Source organism: Tupaia chinensis, unplaced genomic scaffold (assembly GCF_000334495.1).
Source record: "Tupaia chinensis unplaced genomic scaffold, TupChi_1.0 Scaffold144899_1, whole genome shotgun sequence".
NCBI classification, from domain to species: Eukaryota; Metazoa; Chordata; class Mammalia; order Scandentia; family Tupaiidae; genus Tupaia; species Tupaia belangeri.
Genome location: NW_006204759.1, coordinates 600,373 through 617,405, shown reverse-complemented (window position 1 = coordinate 617,405; position 17,033 = coordinate 600,373). Strand labels below are relative to the sequence as shown.

Below are 17,033 nucleotides of genomic sequence, written 5' to 3'. Positions count from 1 at the left end.
CCCCTTCCTCCAGCCCTCTAGCCTGTTGGATTTTGGGCACTTGTGTATGTGCCTGCCATGTTTCAGGCTGACATGGTGGGATCAGAACCGTGGCTGCCATGTGGAATCTGACTTTTCCTGAGCTATGGATTACTGTTACACCATGGAGCTGGCCCCTTTTTTTTTTTTTTTTCTTAGAGAGATTTTTGCTATAGTGCCTGTTCATTTGCCAGAGAGACAAAAAGTGAGACATCATTCCCTAGGGAGGATGGCCATGCCACAGTCCCCTCACCTCCATTCTACTCTTAGGATTTTGGACACATGCACACGTGCCTGGCGTGAGTTTTGTTTTTTGAGAGGGTTTTTGCCTTAGGGTGCATGTGCTTGCCAGAGAGAGAGAGACAGACAGACACAATGAGAAGGAAAGTGAGAAATCACCTCCTGGGGCTGGCAGGAGGTGCTGGACTACTACATGGCCAACCCCAGTTTGTGTCCCAGACCTGGTGGCTTACTTCCTCACTTTCTCTCCCTCCCTCCCTCCCTCCCTCTCCAGTCAAATTAAAATAAACAAATAAATAAAGTTAAATAAAATAATGCTTTAAAAGAAAAAAGTCATCTCCCATGGGGGATGGCCATGCCGCAGTCCCTTCTCCTCCATTCTCCTGGGATCTGGGGCACATATGCACAAGCACCCGGCATGATTTTGAAGCCACTGCGTCTGGAACTCAAACCACAGTCGACCATGTGGGAGTCCAGTAATGTAACCGCTACACCATCTGCTGGTCCCTGGCATGAGTTTTAGACTGCGAGGTCCAGGACTCGAACCATAGTAGACTACGTAAGAGTCTAGCAATGTAACCATTACATCATCTGCTGGTCCTGGTCCTCCTTTTTTTTAAAGCTATTTTTCCCATCTGTCTTCTTAGAACCATTCTTATTTTCTCCCACTTAAGTTGAAGAAACATAGTAAGATGCGCAGGGAAAATTGAACATCCTTTTCTGATTCTTCTCTCATCTTCACTCTGCCATGTCCTGCTTTTCACCTGTTCAGAGCGGAATGCGAGAGGAATGAGTAGGGCAGCTCTCTCACTGTGGCCTGCAGCCTGACTTGGGATTGAGCCTGTGGTCAGATTGTTGTGCTTTTATTCTTATGCTTTTTTAAAAACAAGCAGGGTCGGCTAGTGGCATGGTGGTTAAGGCGCTGGACTACCACATGGCCAACCACAGTTCGAGTCTCAGAGCTGGTAGCTTGCTTTCTCATTTTCTTCTTCTTTCTGTCTCTGTCTCTCTCTCTCTGGTCAAATTTTAAAATAATAATAATAAATAATGTCAAACAAAAGCAAACAGTTATTGGTGATGCACTGTAAATGCCAAGAGAAACCAGTTTTGTACATGCTAAGAGAATATAGGCCAGGTGACCCTGATTGCCAACAGCATTTACATGGCTGGGTTCCATTTTAATTTTAATCAAACTTTTTCTGATCATACAGCAAGTTCCTTCACTGCCCTGTTTTTCAGATCAAACCTGAAACCAGCCTCCTCTGCAAAGCTTTAGACCAAGATGGCCCCACAGTACTCACCTGAGTTAACACCAGGGCAAGCAGCAAACCACAACTATGCATTTCAAGAGAAGTTTTTTGTTTGTTTGTTTTATAGAGATTTTTGCTGTAGGGCACATGTGCTTGATGGAGAGACAGAGAGAGAGAAAGGGAGAAATCACCCCCCGGGAGGATGGCCACACCACAATCCCTTCTCCTCTATTCTCCTCTTGGGATTCTGGCACCTTCTTTAAAGTTTATTACCAATGATGCCGTTCAGTGGCCTGGGTGCTTAGGACATTCCTAGAAATAGAGTTTAAAATACAGGTCTGAGTGTCCTAGGCATACTACTTTGAATCTGTGGAAAGTGGAACTCTTTTTTTTTTTTTTTTTTTTTGAGAGGTTTTTGCTACAGGGCGCGTGCGCTTGCCAGACAGACAAAGAGACAGAAAGCCATTACGCTAACTGCTGGTCCCGAAAGTGGAACTCAGCAAACATAACATTGCAGGTGATTCTTTTTTTTTTGTTGTAGAAGTTTTGTTTGTTTGTTTTATAGAGATTTTTGCTGTAGGGCACGTCCGCTCCCAGAAAGACAGAGACAGAGAGCGAGAAATCACCCCCTGGGGGGATGGCCACGCCACAATCCATTCTCCTCCATTCTCTTGGGATCTTCGGCACACGCGTACACGCACACAGCGTGAGTTTGAGTTTAAGCCGCCTGGTCCAGGACTTGAACCAAGGTCGACTACATGGGAGTCCAGCGACATAGCCATTACGCTAACTACTGGTCCCCATTGCAGGTGATTCTGATGTTCAGGTAGTTTGAAAAACATAAAGTGAAATTGTTTCTTTTATCTAACCCATGGACATTTAATCAGAGAGAATCTAATCCTTCCTAGCATACTACATGATTTCAATTTAGATTTTTTTCTTTCAGTTTTTGCTATCAGGCGCATGCACTCCCTGGACAGAGACAGAGGGAAAGTGAGAAACCATGCTCCAGGGGAGATGGCCATACCACAGTCTATTCTCCTGAGATTTTGGGCATGCACACACATACATATGCCCAGTATGCTTTTTTCTTTTTCTTTTATTTATTATTATTTTAAAATTTGCTACAGGGCTCGTGTGCTCACCAGAGAGAGATAGAGAAAGTAAGAAAGCAAGCCACCAGGTCTGAGACTCAAATCGCTATTGGTCGTGTGGGAGCCCAGTGCCTTAACCACTATGCCAACTGCTGAGTCTGTGACTCAAAGTTCTATAGGCCATGTGGAATCTAGCTGTTTTAACCTTTGCACCAACCACCTGCCGGCCCCAGTTTAGACTTTTTTTTTTAAGCTTATCTACTTATTTCTTCCATGAACAAGAGCACAAGGTAGTACCCCCCAGCAGGATCTTGACATCGTGTGCCTTTTGCACAGCTTGTGTTTTACTGCCGCACAACCGTCTGGCCCCTAATTTAGATTTTCTTCTCATGTAAAATTTCTGTAGAATGCTTTTTATCGTTGGGAATGACTTTGTATTAATTGTAGAGAGTTTTTTCTTCTAATCTGCTTTAGGATAGCAGTAAACATTTTGACTCAGCAAATATTGATTCAACCCCTTTGGACATGTGTATGGGCCCTAGGCAAAACAACTTCAAATGTCTGGAGAGTGAAACCCTGAACAGACATTGCAGGTGATTCTGCTGGTCAGGCCTGTCTTTGGTCCTTGCCTCTCTTCTGGTGATCTAACTGCTGTAACACGGTCCTGGCGCTTCCAGACATTTTTCTTTTCTTTTTTTTTTTTTTTTTTGCCATCAGCCATTTATTTGAATTATGGTATAGGAGTTCAATTAAATCATGGTACAGATTTTAAAAAATATAAGAAATGGGCCTCGCAGATGATATGACTGAAACACTGAACTCACACATGATCGGGCACGGTTTGATTCCCAGACCTGGAGACTTTCTTTTTCACTTTCCCTTCTTCTCTCCCGCAGCCTCTCTCTGATCAAACTGGTGGCTTGCTTTCTCACAATTTCCCCCTCTTTTTTTCTCTCTCTCTTCAGCTCTTGCCTTTAATGGGTTAATGAACACAAAATAAAATGCAGGTGAGTCTGCATGGTTTTGAGAAGTGAAGGGATTTCCAGTATTTATATATTCATATAACCAGGTACATGAAAGCCTGAGTCTGTGCTTTCTCAGTGCTGAGAGGTAAAGTCCAATCCTGGCTCTTAATTCCTGGATAGAGACTGTTCCTCTCTCATCATGTCTCCAGACATTTTTCTTAATGAACAGCGTTGGAATTAGTCATAGAATGGTGAAAAAAATGGCCAGAGTTGCTCCCCAGAAACTTCTCACAGTAGGATTGCACGTAGATGCAAGAGAAAACTCGTACGTTCTTGGATTTAAGATAGTAAACTCTCAGCTATTGAGCAACGGAGGAGTTAAACTGGAAATGTTGGATTTGGGATTTGAGACGCCTTCCAAACCAGTTTTTTGGTGGGGTGATTGAATCATGTGTGTATGTTCTGTATATCAAAGTCAGCTTATATCATAAAATGCCAGGGGACCCATTATAAATGGGGAGATATGATTTGCCTGATTGGCAGATATGACAGCAACTCCTTAAATGCATGGATTGAGTGAACTCCTGCTTTCTGCCTTTGAAATTGTGTACATTTACCAGTTTCAGTATAAACTTCACTGTAAAATATTTGGCATAATAAGAACTGGTTACACAATAAGAGCTGACTACCTACAAAGCTGAAGGCAATGTGTTTGAGAAGAAGTTGGCTTTCAGTCTTCATAATTGATATGCATCATTATTTCATAAACTGTTCTTACGCTCTTTCAGGCACTGGCTCGCCCGAGAATATGTCTGGTTTTTAGTTCCATATATGATCTACGACTCCTATGCCATGTACCTCTGTGAATGGTACCGTGCTACAGACCAGAAGCGCAACCGCTCCAGCACTTTTCGAAACTTCCTAAGCCAAAACCGCCTCATGATCACGCACCACGTGTTCATCCTCCTTGTCCTCGTGCCAGTTGCACAGGTATGGCCCTCCAGGACGGCACGGCAGCGTCCCTGGTTGCTCGCTTTCTCCTGTTGAACTAGGTGTCTTGAGCATCATTTGGGAGTCAGGATTGCCCCGTGCCAGCTGCTTTAGCAGTTAAATCCCCCATTCAGACGGCAGAGGAAAATAATTAAATCTGAAATGTTTGTGATCCTCCATATCCACAGTATTCTCTTCAGAAATCCCCCAACCCTGATTCCTTTGCGGTTGTCAAAGGTTCTATCTTTAGTGCAATACAATATAAAAAGGATACAAAAGACAAATACAATCCAAACAATGCAACAGTGCTCTGGTAGCGCCTGGGAGTACTGTATTCTTCGGAGGCCACAAAAACCCAGAATCTTTTTTTTTTGGCAAGGTTTCTGCTATAGGGCGCGTGCGCTTGCCAGACAGACAGAAAGAGAGAGAGACAGAAGGCGAGAAATCAGCCCCCAGGGGGACGGCCACGCTGCAATCCCTTCTCCTCCATTCTCCCCTTGGGATCTTGGGCATGCACGCACACGTGCCCGGCGTGAGTTTAAGTCACCGGGTCCGGGACTCGAACTGCGGTCGACTACATGGGAGTCCAGCGACATAGCCATTACACTAACTGCTGGTCCCAAAACCCAGAATCTCAAATGGCCTCAGAATTTCTCCCCAGATCCATTTTCCCACAAAACCCCACCCGTAAGAATGAAATGGGAATGCATAGAGGGAACTGGTCATTCTTGAGTGTTTACCAGACAGCAGGCACTTGATTAAAAAGCTCACAGCTTACTAAGTGGGAGAATTTAACAACCTTCTGCTATAGTCAAAGAAACTGGGGCTCTGAGAGTCTCTCTCACTCAATATGAAATGACAGAGCTGGTATTCCCTACTGTATGGCTTTCTTGGAAGAAAAGGAAAGGTAGAGTACATTTAAGAAGTTCTTTAAGGAGTCTCTCTTGGGACCAGCAGATGGTGTAATGGTTACGTCACTGGACTCCCACATAGTTGACCATAGTTCAAGACCCAGACCCAGCAGCTTAAAACTCAGTTTGTGCCCAAACTGGAGAAGGGATCGTGGTGTGGCCATCCCTCCTGAGGGGAGAGGGGGATAATTTCTCACTTTCTGTTTCTCCAGTGAGCACATGAGTCCTATAGCAAAAATCTCTTTCTTAAGGAAAAAAAAGTCTCTCTCAATTACTTTGGGACTCCACCATCTAGCACACAGCTCGGTGTGCACATACTTTGTCGAGACGAATGGGTTAAGTGCCCTCGGCTTGACTAAGTTAGGTGCACAAAGCTATAGGGTTCCTTGCAACCATTGCTGAATTTCACTGAAAGGCTGGTGTGTGGGGCGGTCAGCCCATCTGAATTGGCCTCTGGACCCGAGGGATTCAACCCTCGAAGTGTTGTTGCGACGGAAGCAGCAGAATGTTCCTGAGACGGCGTGTGCCTACTTAGCACTGCCTTTTGCTTTCCTAGTCTCTCATGGCTACCCTTTTCCTAGCTCTACCAGACATTTTTCTTTTTTTTTTTTTTTTTTTTTGCCATCAGCCATTTATTTGAATTATGGTATAGGAGTTCAATTAAATCATGGTACAGATTTTAAAAAATATAAGAAATGGGCCTCGCAGATGATATGACTGAAACACTGAACTCACACATGATCGGGCACGGTTTGATTCCCAGACCTGGAGACTTTCTTTTTCACTTTCCCTTCTTCTCTCCCGCAGCCTCTCTCTGATCAAACTGGTGGCTTGCTTTCTCACAATTTCCCCCTCTTTTTTTCTCTCTCTCTTCAGCTCTTGCCTTTAATGGGTTAATGAACACAAAATAAAATGCAGGTGAGTCTGCATGGTTTTGAGAAGTGAAGGGATTTCCAGTATTTATATATTCATATAACCAGGTACATGAAAGCCTGAGTCTGTGCTTTCTCAGTGCTGAGAGGTAAAGTCCAATCCTGGCTCTTAATTCCTGGATAGAGACTGTTCCTCTCTCATCATGTCTCCAGACATTTTTCTTAATGAACAGCGTTGGAATTAGTCATAGAATGGTGAAAAAAATGGCCAGAGTTGCTCCCCAGAAACTTCTCACAGTAGGATTGCACGTAGATGCAAGAGAAAACTCGTACGTTCTTGGATTTAAGATAGTAAACTCTCAGCTATTGAGCAACGGAGGAGTTAAACTGGAAATGTTGGATTTGGGATTTGAGACGCCTTCCAAACCAGTTTTTTGGTGGGGTGATTGAATCATGTGTGTATGTTCTGTATATCAAAGTCAGCTTATATCATAAAATGCCAGGGGACCCATTATAAATGGGGAGATATGATTTGCCTGATTGGCAGATATGACAGCAACTCCTTAAATGCATGGATTGAGTGAACTCCTGCTTTCTGCCTTTGAAATTGTGTACATTTACCAGTTTCAGTATAAACTTCACTGTAAAATATTTGGCATAATAAGAACTGGTTACACAATAAGAGCTGACTACCTACAAAGCTGAAGGCAATGTGTTTGAGAAGAAGTTGGCTTTCAGTCTTCATAATTGATATGCATCATTATTTCATAAACTGTTCTTACGCTCTTTCAGGCACTGGCTCGCCCGAGAATATGTCTGGTTTTTAGTTCCATATATGATCTACGACTCCTATGCCATGTACCTCTGTGAATGGTACCGTGCTACAGACCAGAAGCGCAACCGCTCCAGCACTTTTCGAAACTTCCTAAGCCAAAACCGCCTCATGATCACGCACCACGTGTTCATCCTCCTTGTCCTCGTGCCAGTTGCACAGGTATGGCCCTCCAGGACGGCACGGCAGCGTCCCTGGTTGCTCGCTTTCTCCTGTTGAACTAGGTGTCTTGAGCATCATTTGGGAGTCAGGATTGCCCCGTGCCAGCTGCTTTAGCAGTTAAATCCCCCATTCAGACGGCAGAGGAAAATAATTAAATCTGAAATGTTTGTGATCCTCCATATCCACAGTATTCTCTTCAGAAATCCCCCAACCCTGATTCCTTTGCGGTTGTCAAAGGTTCTATCTTTAGTGCAATACAATATAAAAAGGATACAAAAGACAAATACAATCCAAACAATGCAACAGTGCTCTGGTAGCGCCTGGGAGTACTGTATTCTTCGGAGGCCACAAAAACCCAGAATCTTTTTTTTTTGGCAAGGTTTCTGCTATAGGGCGCGTGCGCTTGCCAGACAGACAGAAAGAGAGAGAGACAGAAGGCGAGAAATCAGCCCCCAGGGGGACGGCCACGCTGCAATCCCTTCTCCTCCATTCTCCCCTTGGGATCTTGGGCATGCACGCACACGTGCCCGGCGTGAGTTTAAGTCACCGGGTCCGGGACTCGAACTGCGGTCGACTACATGGGAGTCCAGCGACATAGCCATTACACTAACTGCTGGTCCCAAAACCCAGAATCTCAAATGGCCTCAGAATTTCTCCCCAGATCCATTTTCCCACAAAACCCCACCCGTAAGAATGAAATGGGAATGCATAGAGGGAACTGGTCATTCTTGAGTGTTTACCAGACAGCAGGCACTTGATTAAAAAGCTCACAGCTTACTAAGTGGGAGAATTTAACAACCTTCTGCTATAGTCAAAGAAACTGGGGCTCTGAGAGTCTCTCTCACTCAATATGAAATGACAGAGCTGGTATTCCCTACTGTATGGCTTTCTTGGAAGAAAAGGAAAGGTAGAGTACATTTAAGAAGTTCTTTAAGGAGTCTCTCTTGGGACCAGCAGATGGTGTAATGGTTACGTCACTGGACTCCCACATAGTTGACCATAGTTCAAGACCCAGACCCAGCAGCTTAAAACTCAGTTTGTGCCCAAACTGGAGAAGGGATCGTGGTGTGGCCATCCCTCCTGAGGGGAGAGGGGGATAATTTCTCACTTTCTGTTTCTCCAGTGAGCACATGAGTCCTATAGCAAAAATCTCTTTCTTAAGGAAAAAAAAGTCTCTCTCAATTACTTTGGGACTCCACCATCTAGCACACAGCTCGGTGTGCACATACTTTGTCGAGACGAATGGGTTAAGTGCCCTCGGCTTGACTAAGTTAGGTGCACAAAGCTATAGGGTTCCTTGCAACCATTGCTGAATTTCACTGAAAGGCTGGTGTGTGGGGCGGTCAGCCCATCTGAATTGGCCTCTGGACCCGAGGGATTCAACCCTCGAAGTGTTGTTGCGACGGAAGCAGCAGAATGTTCCTGAGACGGCGTGTGCCTACTTAGCACTGCCTTTTGCTTTCCTAGTCTCTCATGGCTACCCTTTTCCTAGCTCTAGCTATTTCCCTTTTTCCTCTCTTCCTCTGCAGAGGCTCCGGGGAGACCTGGGGGACTTCTTTGTCGGCTGTATCTTCACAGCGGAACTGAGCACTCCATTTGTGTCGCTGGGCAGAATTCTGATTCAGGCATGTATGAATGAAATGGCAGAAGTAGTGGGGTTTGGAGAATTCCTTAATGGCAGGGAAAGTGGGATGGGAGACCCTTCAGTAGACTTATGTGTCAGTTGGGCATCCAAGCCAGTGGGAATGAAGTTGTAGGTTTGACCTAAGTTTTTTTTCTTTTTTTCTTTCAATATTGCCAGAGGGTGCCTGTACTTGCTAGGACAGATAGAAAGGGAGGTGGGGAGGGGCCGAAGCACCTTCCATTGGGACATAATGCTACAGTCTCTTCTCCATTTTTCTATCCTGTCGTGATTTGGGGTATGTCTGCATGTGTGCCCAGTGTTTCTTTTCTTTTCTTTTTTCATTTATTTATTTTAATTTGACCAGAGAGAGAGAAGGAAAGTGAGAAGGCAAGCCACTAGTTCTGGGACTCGAACTGAGGTTGGCCATGTGGGAGTGTCCAGCACCTTAACCACTGCACCACCTACTAGTCCCACCCAGTGTTTTTTTCAAGCTACCAAGTCTGGGACTTGCATGGTCAGCAGTTGAGGGATCCAGGTCCCTTAACAGGTAGGCCACAGGTCTGGCCCAATTTGATCCATCTGTATATGTATATGTGTATATATATATATATATATATATATGTGTGTGTGTGTGTGTGTATAATTATTTATTTATTTTAATTTGACTGGAGAGAGACAGAGCAAGAGTGAGGGGAGTGAGAAAGTAAGCTGCCAGGTCTGAGACTCAAACTGCAGTTGGCCATGTGAGAATCCATTGCTCTTAACCACCATGCCACCTGTTGGTTCCAGTTCACTCTATTTTCTCCCGACCAGATTTTCCTCTAGTCTATTGTTGATTTTTTTTTCCCCTCTCAATTTTTCAAGAGAGATTTTTGCTATAGGGTGCATATACTCACTGGACAGACAGAGACCGAGAGACAGCGAGAACTCACCCCCCAGGGGATGGCTATGCTGTAATCCATTCTCCTCTTGGGATCTTGGGTACACATGCACAAGCGCCCAGCATGAGTTTTAAGCCACCGGGTCCAGGTCTTGAACCACAGTTGACTACGTGGGAGTCCAGCAATGTAACCATTACGCCATCTGCTGGTCCCTCTAGCCTATTGTTCCTATACTGTCAGCTAGGTGGCTTAGGCCAAATTTAACATCAGAGTTGGAAAACCCCAGGCAATACACATACACATACACACACACACACACACACACAGTTTAATAATCTTTTCTACAAATATCTAAAAACTGGATGCATGTTTAGGTATCAAGGAATTTGACAGCCTAGGTCTCAATAACTACTTGTGTGGCTTGGCCTTTACCGTAGTGGGACTTGGGCAGTCATTCCCTGATGCCCCAACCTCTTGGTGACCTTGCCTTCTCCTCCTTCCACAGCTAAAGCAGCAGCACACCCTCCTGTACAAGGTGAATGGAATCCTCACGCTGACCACCTTCTTTTGTTGTCGGATCCTCCTTTTCCCCTTTATGTACTGGTCCTATGGCCAACAGCAGGGAATAAGCCTGATCCAAGTGCCATTCAATATCCCTTTCCACTGCAACTTGGCCAATGCCTTCCTCATCGCTCCCCAGATCTACTGGTTCTCTCTGCTGTGCAAGAAGGCAGCCCGGCTCTTTGATCCTCCCCCGACCAAAAAGGATGGCTAATTACTCCGGTAGTCAGGCAGTGAGAGTGCCTCCTCCACTCAGTATTCTATGGACCAAACTGTGCCCTGGGTGGCCTCAGCGTTTTGGGTATTGATAAGCAGACGGATTTGAGTTTTTCTAAAGAATATTCATATTACCTCCCTCTTCTAACCTGTTCCCTTTGCAGAAGCACTTTTTTTCTTGGTTACAACGATTAGATCCTGTGAGACCTCCACTGGCAGCAAAGTGGTTTTAATGTGAGCCCAAGATAAGACCGTCCATCTTTGGGTCTTCCCTAGAGCTCTGGGAGTCAGAAACGTGGGGTGTGGTGATCAGTGGACCACAGCGATAAGTGTTCGGGCACCCGCCTGACCCTAATATTGGTGACTACCCACCTCTCCAACTACTCAGGGCAGTATCCACAGTACTGGGCCAGCAGAAACCAGTAATGACTTGGTTCTTGAAATAATGTCTTTTGACATTGGCCGGAGAAAATCATTGTGGGTAGGTAGGTAGTTTATTATTATTATTATTATTGTTGACTAGATAGCCCATTGGTTGCCCCCTCCTCTTATCCATGTGTGCGTGTGTTTTTTTGTTTTTTTTTTTTGAGAGGCTTTTGCTATAGGGTGTGTGCGCTCACCAGAAAGACAGAGACAGAGAGACAGAAAGTGAGAAATCACCCCCCAGGGAGGATGGCCACACCTCAATCCCTTCTCCTCCATTCTCCTCTCGGGATCTTGGGCACGCACGCACACGTGCCCGGCAAGCCACTGGCTCCGGGACTCGAACCACAGTCGACTACATGGGAGTCCAGTGACACAGCCATTACACTAACTGCTGGTCCCCCACATGTCAGTATTAACATGTCTAAACAAAAGTCTTACTGGCAAGGGGTAAGATGTAGCACTTGAGCAGGTAGGGAGGCCAACATGTGGTCAGCATGACCTTTGCAGGCTGACTTGGTAAAAAGAACAGTGTCAAACTGTCAAACTCATGGGCTTATTGCAAGCAGTCACTCTTTTTTTTTTTTTTTCTCTCATGTGTGCTCACTGGAGAGACAGAGGAAGTGAGAAACCAACCCCCACGGGGGGATGGCCACACCGCAATCCCTTCTCCATTCTTTTCTCAGGATTTGGGGTACGTATGCACATGCACCTGGTGTAAGTTTTAAGCCACCAGGTTCAGAATTCAATTGTGGTCGACTATGTGGGAGTCCAGCGATGTGCTGGTCCCTTTTAACATTACCTTTATGCCCAGCTTTCCCTGTATCCTTACACGTAGGCTGCTCTCCTAAAATCTACAGGGGCAAAGTGAAATGGTATCTCAGTAGCTATTTACTGGATAACCCCACTCTGACACTGTCTTTTTCACGTGATATGGAAGTGGACCTCTGTGCTCTGAACCGTGGACTCGCTCATCTAGACTGCTGGGTACAAAGCCACCTGATAAGCGGAGCCTGAGATCTGGAGTCAACTCCTGTGTGAGTGGACAGCCCAAGGGGGACAACTTGCTGAAGAACATCCTGAGGGTTGCAATTAAGATCCTCCAGTGCCAACACTAATCATTCCTTATCAATTCGGGTGGGTTTGTGAGACTCTACTACTACCACTCAAGTGGTAGTGAAAACCTAGAATTTTAAACGTGCCTTCTAATCCATTGTCCATGAATTTTTACAGGACTGAGTGATGTGTAATAGTATCTACATTTTGACTGCTTCAGTCTAATGGGTGCCATTTAAAAAAACACAAGATGCTGTAACTTTTTTACTTTTTTTTTTTAAACTATCGGTGTATCTTTATGTCACCCCTATGGTGATTAAATTGCACTAATATTTCCCAACTAATTCTCATTTGTGAAATATATCAGTAACAGCTTCCTCTAAAAACGATTTCAGGCGCCCTTAGAGGAATGAATTGGCTGCTGTGTGCTATTGTTTCTAGTCTATATTCATGTAACTGGTGTGCATGTGTGTGCGTGCGTGCGTGTGTATCTGAATGCTTTCAGGCTCCAGGAAGTCCTTGCACTCATGCGTTACTCTATGTTTCTACAGTTTCATGGTTCCAAGAATACATGTAAGGTTCCCAGAGTTCAAGGCTAGTAGGCCACTTAACTTTAGGCTCTTTTTTCCTAGGTAAATCCTAATTAAGAGTTGGGAAAGTGGAAGCCTGATTGTTGTTCACAGAGCCACGCCTCAGGGTATCTGAGTAATGCCCCATTTTTGAATGAGGGTGTGGATATGAAGGAGGTGATAGAACATATTCTTTTCCCTCCCCTATCTCCCAAAATAAACATTTCCCCAACCGGTTCTTATAGTTCCATTAACAGTATCCCAGGCACCTCGAATTCTTTTATGCTTCTGCACACACCATTCTTTGCTCCCACTCATTCATCAGAACCATGACAACCCCACCCCAGGCAGAAGATAATGACACCATCCTTTAAACACATCTCTCTCTGTTTACCAGACCTAGTTTCAGCACAGTCCCTTAAGGGCCCACTGAGTGGAATTCACTGTATGGCAGTCCTCAATTCAAAAGACCTACACCTCTGAACACTTAAGTTTCTCTTGGTCTGAGGCTCCTGTTTCACCAGGGTGCAACAAGCCTGTCCTGCACACAAACCATTTGGCCAGAGGGAGAGGCAGGGATAGATTTTTTTTTTTTTTTTTAATGTCAGAGGGTGGAATACACCCTCCAATTGGGTGTGGCCATACTGCATTCCCTTCTCCATCCTGTCAGGATTTGGAGTTTGCACACACACCTATAAGTTTTATAAGTTGCTGGGGCCAGGACTCAAGTCACATGGTTGGTCAAGTACAATCCAGCTCCTTTAACCACCAGGTCCCAAGGCTGGCTCAAAGCTCTTTTCCATGAGGTGACTCTTCCCCAGATACCACAGGAGAAATCCTAAAATGTTGAGAGGACTTTTTTTTTTTTTTTTAAGAGGCTTTTGCCATAGGGCCAGAGTGAGAGACCGAGACAGTGAGAGGGAAAGTGAGAAATCACCTCCTAGGAGATGGTCAGGCTGCAAACCCTTCTCCTCCATCCTCCTCCTGGGATCTTGGGCATGCACGCACATGCGCCAGGCATTGAGTTTTAAGCCACCAAGCCTGGGACTCGAACCAGTCTGCCATGTGGGAGTCAGCAGTGTAACCACTTTGCCATCTGCTGGGCCCTGAAATTATGTTTTTTCCTTTTTCTTTAGATTTTTGCCATAGGGTATGTGCCCTTGCCAGAGACAGACACAGAAGGAAAATGAGAAGTCACGCTCTGAGGGAGGGTGGCCATACCACAATTCCTTCTCCATTCTCTCAGGATTTAGGTATGCATGCATACGCATGCACCTGGAATATTCTCAAGCTGCTGGGCCTAGGACTCAAACTGTAGAGTCGGCTATGTAGGATGAAGTGCCTTTACCACCATGCCACCTGCTGGCCCCTGAAGTGACTCTCGGAAGAGTGTTAATGTGACAGAACACATCCTGTAAGCTTCTCCACTTGGTTGGTTTTTACCCTTGGTCTTATTTGCCCAAATCTAGGGTGAAGCCATTATGAACATGTTGCTCCCAGCTTGACTTGTTCTTGAAGACTATGTAAACCCTATTTCAGAGCATAATTAACCTTAGGTGATTGCTGAGAAATTCAAAAGGGACAAGATGAAACTCAAAGAGAATTTTATTTTATAGTTTGTATGTTACAAATACTTAAGAAACTATTTTTCTTTATACCATATTGCCTTATGTTTTATCTTATGTGCATTTTCACGTAACTGCAAAGTCTGCTTCTCCCACTCCAGCCCCTACAGACCACATCTTGAGGCCCAGCTTTTTTCTGATAGATCTCAGGTCAGAAGTTGCTGATCTTCTGTAGCAGGGTTTGGCGCCACTCTTCAGGGTTAACGTTCTCAGCAATGGACTTTAAGAAGCGCTGCTCGTTGACCTTCTGGAGCAGGGAGCTAATAGAAGGGTTGGTCTTACTCAGAGTTTCATAGCAGGTGAGAATTTCCAAGGCCAAAACATAGAGTGGGTCACAGACCTCTTGATGGAGCATGGCCATGATGTGCAGAACATGACAGAATACCTGGGTATAAACAAACAGGGCTTCCTGGGTCAGGTCCTGTTCTTGTCCTTGGGCCCAAGGGCCAACTGACTGTATTAACCTAACTGAGTCCAAGAGGTTGGTCAAACTGCCACAGAGGAGTTTGACCACGTGGCTCCAGCCTTCCATAGGAAGCCAGTTACGACAACTCTGGCTGCAGAGAAACTGGAATGCTCTCAGGAAGAGGACAGACAGTTGGAGCTCCTGGGCAAAGGGCTTCAGGTTAAGCAGAGGAACAAACTGAATATATTCCAGACTGTAAGGGACATGCAAGAGCTGTTTTTCCAACAGTCTCCTGGTCAGTTGGTGAAGGTACTGCCACTCTTGGGGGCTGCACCAAGGCATGACTTGCACCAGGGCCACCAGAAAGCCCTTGCTGAACAATCTGACCTCTTCAGGATTGCCCACATCTACCACCAAGAGGGAGAGCATCTGCTCAGAGATGCTGCTGGAGATACTGCAGCACTCCATCCAGGCAAGCAGCCCCGTGCCAGGCCCATATCCTGGGTGGGCCTGGGAGGTCCACTCATCCTCACAGAGCTTACAGATCTCAAAAAGGGTGGCTGGCACCTCACACTTGAAATGGCCCTCAAAGAAGTTCTTCAGTCTCAAGCCCACAGTCCAGTCCAGCTGCTCCATCTTCCGGTGGAGCCAGGACAGGGACTTGATCCAGGTATCTGGGGAGAAGGTCTCTGTATTGGCTAATACGATCTCACAGAGGATCTCCAGGATACGGATCACCAGATCCTTCGCATCTAAAGAGAGGTACCGCTTCTCTGTGGAAAGCTGCCAATATTTGCTAAAACTATCCAGAAGCTGGCACAAGCTGAAGATGAGGGGGAAAGGGGAGCAGGTCTGGAGCCAGTATTCTTCTAGGCATGCATTTGCTTCTAGAATCTGGATGAAGATCTTCAGACTGAGGTCTACCTCTTCCACATCAAGCATCAAGAAAGGCAGCACAAACTCCCTCAACACCTCATCTGGCTCAAGAAGAGCAGCGACTGGAATCCCCTGGGGCTTCACTGGATGCATCAGGCAGTTCAAGAACTCCAAAAATTGCTTTTCTTCCTTAGGTGTAGAGAACTTTGTCCAGACGGTTTCTCTGAGGCATGACACCATGAAAGTGGCAGATGAATTTGGAGCTTGCTCTTCTGTGAACTTAAGGGCAGGGAAGGCAGTGAGAATCTGGGCCAGGAACTTGTGGGTGCCAAGGTTGATCACAGCCATGCTGCACATTTTTTTCACTGTAATTTCTGGGTGCAGTATTACCAGGCGGGCTACCGAGGCTACAGCTTTAGCCAAGCCCTGTTCGGAGGCACTCTGTGTGAGCTGGTTAAAAGTTGTATTGAGGTCTTCTGAGAAACCCTCCAAGTAAGCCACCAACTTCTCAGAGAGGCCCTTCCGCCCCCAGGAATGCAGGACTCCTGAGAGGACCTTATTTTTATCTGGAAGTGAGAGGTCTGCATAACACTCAAGGATCAAGTTGATCACTTGTTTGATCTGAGGTTCGGGAATGACTCTGTCAGTTGTACTGACTTCCATCACTGTTTCCAGCAGCTTTAAAACCAAGTCTGGCTCTCGGAAGAGAGCCCTGTTACTAACCAGGCACGATATCCACTCGTCTGAGAAGGCCCACTTCTTCTCGGAGGCAAAAATGTAGCACATTTCCATATGCCGGTCCATCTTCTGCTCAATGATGGCCATGGCAATGGAGGCAGTGATATCCTCGAAGCCCTTGTTCTTCAGTACCCTGCTCGTTTTTCTCAGAAAGTCGTTAACACACTCTGCCAGCTCGGACACCACCTGCCTTTCCTCCTTGGACAAGCTGGTGGCATCCAGGTAGAGCTTCAAGTTCTGGCTGAAGGAAGTCAGACTGTCACACAGCCGGTAGCTATCATAACTTGTCCCCTGACTGCTGTTGAGCATGGCCTGCAGCTCCTCCCCCCACTGCCGCAGCAGGCTGTGCATATACTCAAACCCCACAAAAATGGTCTCACTTGGGAGTTTGGCCAGCGAAGTCAGGCTGACATCCCGTTCTGCTTCCTTTACCTTCTCTGCCAGTGCCTGTTGGTGATAGGGGTTCTGGGTGTCTGAATTCCACACTGAGATCACTGTGGCCAGTTTGTCCAGATACAGAGTTGCAGACACTTCCTCAGGGTCATCCTCCATCAGTGCAAACACGGTCAGCATGTCAGCCAGGTTGGCTAATGCGCAGCACTTCATCCCGAGGCAGAGGATTCTATTTTGGATTTGCTTCAGCCCGTTAAGCAGCATGGCCAACAGCGGCATGGTAGGACACACATCCGGGTCTGACTTGAACCTCTTTGGAGGATGGGAGAAT

The 17,033-nt window shown here is 45.9% G+C and overlaps 2 protein-coding genes across 2 annotated transcripts in view; one reads left to right on the top strand and one right to left on the bottom strand.

Moving 5' to 3' along the window:
* Window positions 1-10,962, top strand: part of TLCD3A (TLC domain containing 3A) — a 15,619-nt gene extending 4,657 nt beyond the window's left edge. The window contains exons 3-5 of the mRNA XM_006167523.3: window positions 4,356-4,557; window positions 8,864-8,959; window positions 10,345-10,962. Coding sequence (XP_006167585.1) covers window positions 4,356-4,557; window positions 8,864-8,959; window positions 10,345-10,614 — 568 coding nt within the window. The 3' untranslated portion in view covers window positions 10,615-10,962. The remainder of the gene's footprint in view (window positions 1-4,355; window positions 4,558-8,863; window positions 8,960-10,344) is intronic.
* Window positions 10,963-14,251: 3,289 nt separating this feature from the next.
* The window catches only part of GEMIN4 (gem nuclear organelle associated protein 4), a 7,230-nt gene continuing 4,448 nt past the window's right edge, over window positions 14,252-17,033 (bottom strand). Inside the window, exon 3 of the mRNA XM_014583843.2 lies at window positions 14,252-17,033. This exon is cut by the window's right edge and continues 9 nt beyond it. Coding sequence (XP_014439329.1) covers window positions 14,441-17,033 — 2,593 coding nt within the window. The 3' untranslated portion in view covers window positions 14,252-14,440.